Source organism: Capsaspora owczarzaki (genome assembly GCF_000151315.2).
Source record: "Capsaspora owczarzaki ATCC 30864 unplaced genomic scaffold supercont2.3, whole genome shotgun sequence".
NCBI lineage: Eukaryota > Filasterea > Ministeriida > Capsasporidae > Capsaspora > Capsaspora owczarzaki.
The window spans coordinates 1,622,059-1,629,827 of record NW_011887294.1 but is presented as its reverse complement, the minus strand read 5'-3'; the positions used below and the strand labels follow the sequence as shown (position 1 = coordinate 1,629,827).

The 7,769-nt window shown below is 52.1% G+C and overlaps 1 protein-coding gene across 1 annotated transcript; it reads right to left on the bottom strand.

The window, feature by feature from the left end:
• Positions 1 to 1,232: 1,232 nt before the first annotated feature.
• On the bottom strand, positions 1,233 to 5,933 carry CAOG_02495 (dehydrogenase E1 and transketolase domain-containing protein). The gene is made up of 15 exons (XM_004349195.2): positions 5,714 to 5,933; positions 5,148 to 5,265; positions 4,843 to 5,017; positions 4,497 to 4,716; positions 3,605 to 4,380; positions 3,385 to 3,486; positions 3,171 to 3,302; positions 2,958 to 3,078; positions 2,734 to 2,870; positions 2,456 to 2,612; positions 2,078 to 2,343; positions 1,927 to 2,009; positions 1,731 to 1,830; positions 1,578 to 1,641; positions 1,233 to 1,485 (listed from the first exon to the last, which is right to left on the bottom strand). The coding sequence occupies exons 1-15, from the start codon at positions 5,895 to 5,897 to the stop codon at positions 1,295 to 1,297; spliced, it is 2,826 nt and encodes a 941-aa protein (XP_004349245.2). The 5' UTR covers positions 5,898 to 5,933; the 3' UTR covers positions 1,233 to 1,294.
• Positions 5,934 to 7,769: the final 1,836 nt, after the last annotated feature.

Sequence of the window (7,769 nt, the reverse complement as noted above, 5' to 3'; positions counted from 1 at the left end):
CGTTCTACGCTGTCAAAGAAGGTAACTGCAAGGCTGTCACCAAGCCCTTCAATGGACTCCCCGCTGCTCTCGAAGACGCGACACTGGCACAGCTGGACCTTGTCGGCGCGGACTTTGTGTGTATCGCGACTGGAGACCATGCCGAATCTGTTGTAAGCTTTGCATGCATTGGGTGTCATGGTGCGTTGTCGTGGGGAATTCCTTGGCTGAATCGCTCGTTTGGCAACAGTTGCAACGACTTGGAAAACTGCGACTTGCGGTCGCTGCAGAGCTCGAGCGCCTTGGTAACGAGTCGCTTGTAGGTTGCCGCTTTGATCGTTATCGAACTATTAGTCTCACTAGAAAGATGATTGTCACATAAATAGGCCACCCTCTGCGCAATCCCAACGAATTCCACTTTCTCTGGGTTGAGGACTTTCCACTTTTCACAGAATCAGACACTGCGCAGGCTGCAGACGGGACGATGGCGCTTGAGGCGACGCATCATCCGTTCACTGCACCTCATCCGAACGATGCTCATCTCGTTTTCACCGACCCCCGCAAGGTATGTGGTCATGTTCGTGGACTTATCTTTGTGTGATTTTGTTTTTTTTCTTCCTTTGAGATTTGCAGAGACTCATCCCGCTGCCCATTTCGCGCTTTAGGTTCGTGGACTTCACTACGATATTGTCGTCAATGGTTGGGAGCTCGGAGGCGGTTCAATCCGCATTCACGACAGCGACATGCAAGAGCGTTTGATTCGCGAGGTGCTGGGGGCAGACATCACCAAGTTTTCCCATTTGCTGAAAGCTTTGCGCACGGGAGCCCCTCCGCATGGTGGAATTGCCCTTGGTCAGTTTTATTTTGACTTTTTTTTGTTGCTGGTTTATACTTTTCCAGTCTTGTTGAATGCTGACACTGAGTTTTCTTTTTGGGCTTTTGTTGTTGTTTGTTTGTTTGTTTGTTTTGCTTTGCGTTGTTTTTGCTCGATAGGCTTTGACCGCATGATGGCCATTTTGCTCAGTGCACGCAGCTTGCGCGAAGTTATTGCCTTCCCCAAGGCATTCTCTGGCAGGGATTTGACGTGCGAAGCGCCCTCGGCCATTTCAGACAAAGATCTCGCCGACTATGGGCTGAAACTCATCGCTCAGCCCGACACCAAATTGTAGCTCGTATTGGCACCAAACTAGCAAGGTGGTTGTTTTGGTTTGTTTTGTCACGAATCAAACGCAAGCACTTAACATCACTTGAAATTGGTTCAATCGGTTTAATAATCAAAACGACACGTCGAGTTGGGGGGACTTGGTAAACACGATTAAGCAGTGAAAGCATCTTGCATCAGCTTTTCGACTTCGGCCTTGTGAATCTTGGAAACACCGACAGCGGGCGCTGCAAGCGGGCCACGGCCAATATACTTGAGCTTGCGGCCGACCTGCGCCTCGAAGCGAGGGGCAACGAACGCCCATGCGCCCATGTTCTGCTGTTCCTCTTGAACCCAGACAAACTCTGCATGTCGACAAGAATACATGATGGTGCAGGTGAGTATGAGAGCGACCGGATGATGAGGGTTTTTTTTTATGAACGGTCGGCGCGCTTACCGCTGGCGTTGGTGAACTTGGCGAGCTCGGACTCGATGGCGGCAGCAGGGAAGGGGCAAAGCTCCTGTACACCAGAAGAGAACCAAAGACAAGTTAGAGCAAACTCCAAATGAAAACTCTCTGCATCGCTGTGCAACCAGGTCAGAAACTGACCTCAAGGCGGATAATAACAACGTCGGTGCGCTTGGAATCGTCGCGTTGCTTGGCAAGATCGTAGTAGAGCTTGCCCGAGCAGACAATAACACGCTTGACGCTGCAAATCGCAAAAAAAAAACAAGAAAAAAAAAAGACGTTGAGCACAAGAATGAGTACATCCAAATAATATGAGGTTGTTCACGACGAAACGTACCCGCTTGGCTCAATGTGCGACTCGCCGAGAACGGGTTGGAAGGAGGTGTTGGAGGCCATCTCGTTGAGGTCGGAGACAGCAGCCTAAAAAGTAGCCAAGTGAGAAAAATGAACACTGGCGCAACTTGGCAGCCTGAGAGAGAGTTTCTTACAGGAAGACGGAGAAGCGTCTTGGGGCCGACGACAATCAGGGGCTTGCGGTAGGGACGGACCATTTGACGGCGGAGCAGATGGAAATACTGGGCAGGGGTGGTCGGGTTGACAACACCCATGTTGACGCGCTCAGTGTCGCGAACATACATGTCACTGTCGGTCAGCTGAAGGAAGCGCTCCATGCGGCAGGAAGAGTGCTCGGGACCAGCACCATCGTAACCGTGCGGCAAGAGCATCACGAGGCCCGACTGCTTGAGCCACTTGGCTGTTTGTTGCTATCATCGCACTGTGGTGGATTCAACCGAGGGGAGACAATCAGAATGAGACTCAAGTGCTCACATTTGGGAATGACTTTCGGGGGGGGGGTGGCACCCTACCTTCGCCAGAGTTGATGAACGTGTCGATAATGATTTGAGCGCCGTTGAAAAAGTCGCCGAACTGAGCCTCCCACAGAGTCAGCGTCTGGGGGCTGTCAATGCTGACACCATATTCAAAGCCAAGAACGCCAAACTCGGAGAGATCGCTATTGCAAAGCTGTGGGTGGGAGAAGAAACAAGACACAAGAAACGAAAGAAACATGAGAACGAAAAAAAAAAACATTTAAATGCTCGGTGTCAAAGGCCAGCGAGATGCACTGGGGTCGCTCCAAACTGACCTCGATGAAGGCTTGTGGCTTGCCAAGATCGTTCAAGGGGATGTGTGCGGAGTCATCGTTTTGGTCGATGAGCATTGCATGGCGCTGGCTGAAGGTGCCACGACCGACATCCTGGCCAGAAATACGGACGTTATACTCTAATAGTGTTGGAAGAAGACACAGGAGTGAGAAAAATTGTCGAATGGCGGGGGGGGGAGAAACAGCGCGGCCGTTTCTGTGCTTACTTTGCAGCATGAGGGAGCCAAAAGCAAGAGCCTCAGCAGTCGCCCAGTCGATGCCAGTGCCAGCCTCAATGCGCTTGATACGAGCTTCAACGTGCGCCTTCTTCAAACGGGGGTGAATGTTCTGTGCGCACCAAGCCGTAGAAGTGAAAAAAGCAAAAAGTGAGAAGTGGCTCTCTTCACATCGATCGGAATGCTGCGGGGTGGGGTGATTACAAGAGTAGGAGGGTAGGCGACCGAACGAAGGCCAATCTCCTTGAGGGCAGCCAGGTCAACGCCAGTGTTGTAAGTGTTCATGGCGGCGGGGGCAGGACCCATCTTTTTCCACTTGCCTTGGAAATGGTTGTTCTGCATCGAGTACCAACAATCAACAAATCAACAAATCATCAGCGGTAAAAAAATCACACTCAAAGAGCATTGCCATACACACCTCGGGCACAAAGGTCTCAACACGAGTGGACTCGGAATCCAAAAAGTTCCATCGCTCAGTGCGGACATTGTCTGCAGCCTCGCGAGTCAGAAGATTCTCGGCCTGCAAAACAAGATTGAAACAAGAAAGAAAATCAATCAAATGAGCTATTGAACACCACCCCACCCCCCACCCCATCAAGGGCTGATCGATAAAGAACCAATCATTCAAAAGAACGTACAATAAGTTGCTCCTCGTACATCTTGGGCACGGACTTGTGGGTGCGAATGTTCTTGTACATGACGGGCTGAGTCATCGAAGGGTCGTCGAGCTCGTTGTGGCCCATACGGCGGTAGCAGATGAGATCAATGAGAATGTCCTTGCGGAACTTCATGCGGTACTCCATGGCGAGGCGTGCAGCACGGACAACCTCCTCGGGGTGGTCGCCGTTCACATGAATGACGGGGCAGTCAATCATCTTGCCGACGTCCGAGCAGTAGCGAGACGAACGGGCGCGATCGGAGGGCGTGGTGAAGCCGAGCTGGTTGTTGACGATCATGTGCACGGTGCCGCCAACCGAGTAGTGGGGCAGGTTGGCCATGCCAAGCGATTCGGTCACGACGCCCTGGGCAGCGAAGGCGGCATCGCCGTGCAGCTGCAGACACATGACCTTGTCGCCAAGCTTGCACTCGGGATCGTTCTTGTAGTCGCCGTCCTGAAGGGAGAGCTGGCGAGCGCGGGTCTTGCCGAGAGCGACCGGGTTGACCGCCTCGAGGTGCGACGGGTTGGGCAGCATGCTGACGTGCAGCGGGTTCTTGGCGCCGGGGAGTTGAAGATCCACCGAGGTGTGAATGTGCGAGAGAACATCGCCAGAGCAGACCTCCTTGAACTCGGCGGGGTACTCGGGAATGCCCTTGACCTTTGCGAACAAGACGGCGGGAGGGAGCTGCAGGCTGTCGGTCAGCAGATTCAAGCGACCACGGTGCGGCATGCACAGGACGACATCGCGAATGTTGACTGACAGAAAGCGCGCGAACAAAAGAAACAACAACGGGAGGGGGGAAAAAAACTCGTTTGAGCATCATCACTACTAGCATAAAAGCGTGGGCATCCTCGCAAATCTCACTGCTTACACTCGGCGGCAGCACGAAGAATTTCGTCGACGCCAGCCATCATGGCCTCGGCACCCTCGCCACCATAACGCTTGACCTGAACAAAGCGCTTTTGCATAAAGTTGTCAAACACCTCCGAGTTGCTCAGCAGCTTGGAAATCTCGACGCGACGCTCGTCGGACAATCCAGACCAGCGACGCTTTTCGATTTGTTCGGCAAACCAGCGGCGCTCGACAGCCTCCTACCTCGACGACGCAATCACAAAAAGCGAAAGTGCAAAAGTGAGAGATACATGGGCTGTCGCTTTAGCTTCAGTTCGAACAACTATGCCGAGGATTTGCGGCTGCGTGGCAGCTTTCTCACTCACCGGAAGATGCTCAAACTCAAAGGCAATGTGTCCGCAGTAGATGGATCGCAAGTGCTTCTCGACCTCGGCAATGCTGGCGCTCTCGTCGCGGAAATCAACGACGCCCAGCAGCTTCATGGACTCGGTTGACGCAACGTCAAAGCCATAGACGGACGGGTTGAGCTCGGGGGCAGAGCTAGAGTGATAAACGCGCACACCACACACATGCAGAGACGCAACACAGTGCAACGCGAGTGAGCAAACCAACCCGGACGTGAATTGCGATTGGTGATTGGAGGCAATGCGCTTCGTCTGCAGCCGCTTACTGTGCCATGGCGCCAAGCGGGTCGACAGTGGCAACCTTGTGGCCATGAGCGCGATAAGCAGAGACCAATCGGAGCAGGTTGGGATTGTCAATTCGGTTTTCAACCACCGCGGCGTCCTCTGTCGGAAGACGCAATGTCCAAAGAGACCAGGCCGGATCAGATGTGAGCACAGGGCAACGGTACGCAATCGCACGCAAGCGTCCCGACAAGCCAAAGTGCGCAGGAGTGCGAGTTCGTGATGGGACGTGAAGCGAAAAAAAGCACATGGATTATTATCAATTCGGAAAAAAAAAAAAAAAAAAAAAAAAAGAGGAAGTTAAGATTGCTCGCATCAATGAGCGACCACTCGCTTTCGGGGCGACCGCGTCGATTCGATTGCGCAGAGCTCATCCTGTGGATGTGCAGGTGGGCTGCGTTGAATGGCGATCGATGCAAGCCGCGGCGGACGCGCGAAAGAGAAATCCCGACGCGTCGATGAGGTGATAAGGTGATAATCAAAAAAAAAAAAAAAAAAAACGAAAAGCGTGGCCTCAGTCACGGACGATGGTGGGGACTGCTGAACTTGCCTTCCTCGGGGGTCGCCTTAGGGGGCACTCGGAAGCCGTAGCAGCCCTTGCGTGCATGGTAGGCGCGCGTCGGGACGGCGGCCGCAGCAGAAGAGGCAGAGACGGCGGCGAAGGCAAGTCGCGTCGTCGTTTGACGGCCAGCAACGCTCACAGTCGCAGCAGCAGCGCGAATCAGCGACAGCATTTTTGTGCAAAGAGTATATTGGAGGGGGGGAAGAAAAAAAGAGAAGAAGGAGTGAAAAAGCATGGTGCTGTTTTTGCAACAAAGTGCGCACTGATCAGACACTCAGACAGACCGATGATGGAAAGTGTTACGAACTAGGCTCAGCCTAGTTAGGCTTCCCCTCATTCTTCACTATATTCTTAGTACACGATACTTCCGCATTCTATTCTAGCATACTTTAGTAGTGATACGGGTTATGTTCCGGGTAAGGTCGTAACAGAAAGGAAGATGGAGAACAATCGATTCAATGCAAATGCAAAGCCAATCCGAAGTCCGGTTTTCTGATTTGTTTTAATGGGTTTTCTTTTCCCCTTTTTTGACGTTTTACGTCCGTCGAATCGTGGATTGCATACAGTATGGAGTTGGGCTTGGTTAGCGCCACAACCGTCCCTTGACGACAGGGTGTGTTTCTGACCGCGAGCAGACCGCGGAGTTCATTACCGACGGTCGCTCTCTCACGCTCTGGAGATGGGGCCTTTGCACTTTGGGGAATTGAAAGAATTCATAATGGAGCTATGAGGTGCAGCGGGTGACGCAGGGATGGTGATTGTAAAGAAAAGGATCTAAGATGGGTTTGGCGCTCGGTTGTGAGACGATCGTTTTGATTGGAGCAAACCGGAACGTGATTATCGACCGCAGAGATCCTTCCACCCGCCCACCAGGTCAGTCCGCCAGAGGGGGGCAATTTGGGCGAGACAGATTGAGAGGGGGCAATGGGCAGAGAGAGAACGCAAGAGGATTGCATGCGATATCGCATGGCATCAGGCGAGTTTGAATGGAGCGATAGAAAAGAGAGGCAAAAAAAAAAAAAAAAAAAAAAAAAAAGGAAAAAAATCGGCGCTGGATGAGTCACCGCTCTTGTGGATGCTCGTGCCTGCAACGCTCCAGACCCGTCGCTCTGTCCGCTTGGCGTTTGCATCGTCTGTAGTAGCAGCACTCGGCTTGCTTTCCGCGGCTTGCGGCAGACTGAAGCCCAGTTTGTATGAAGGCGTGAACAAAAAAATGAGCGATGGCAAGAATACAGGCTTTTTTTTTTTTTTTTTTTCTACTTTTGCTTTTTCGTGTGAGATCTGCTTTTGTTGTTGGTGGTGGCTGCTGCTGTGCGTTCTCATCTGGTCTTCAAATAGAACGCTCTGCACTGCTCGGCTCTTGATCTTGGAACGGCAGCATTACGATGTGCGTCGATCGATCGAACAGTCAGGCGGGTAATAATAATAATAACAAAAAACCCGGCTTTTTTATTACTTTTCTAGGTCATTCTTCGTTTTTGGTGAGAAGCTGTTCTTTGAGAAAACACGGCGAGCAGCGTTTTTGTTCCACGCTTGCGCGCCAGACACGATGACGGGGAAACACAATGAGACTGCACGAGGGAAGCGGGGTCACAAGCATGGCAGTATCCGATTGAGGGTGGAAGAGGCAGAGCCATGATCACGCAAGCTTGCGGTAGAAAGATGGAAAAAACCTCCCCTCCCCCACAACATGTTCTTCCATCGTTCCTTTTGCTTCTCCCGCTCCCTTCCGGCCGCCAGTCCCCTCTCTGATACCGCAGCACTCTTCTCCGTTTTGTCATTGCGTGCGGTGGTTTGTCCGCCCGCTCCCTCGGGCACGGCCAGCTTTTGTTTTTTGCGATACCGCTTGCGGGTTGTGGCTCTCCCCCCTTTGACTTTTTTTTTTTTTTTTTTTTTTTTTTTGGTGGATTCCAATCGATCTGATCGTGATTTGTTTTTTCCGGGCTTGTCATCTCTTTTTTGTCGGTTCGCTTGTGGGGTGCTTGTTTGCTTTGCATTCGCTGTGGAGCTGAGCTCAAAACCCTGATTGATCACATCACTTCTG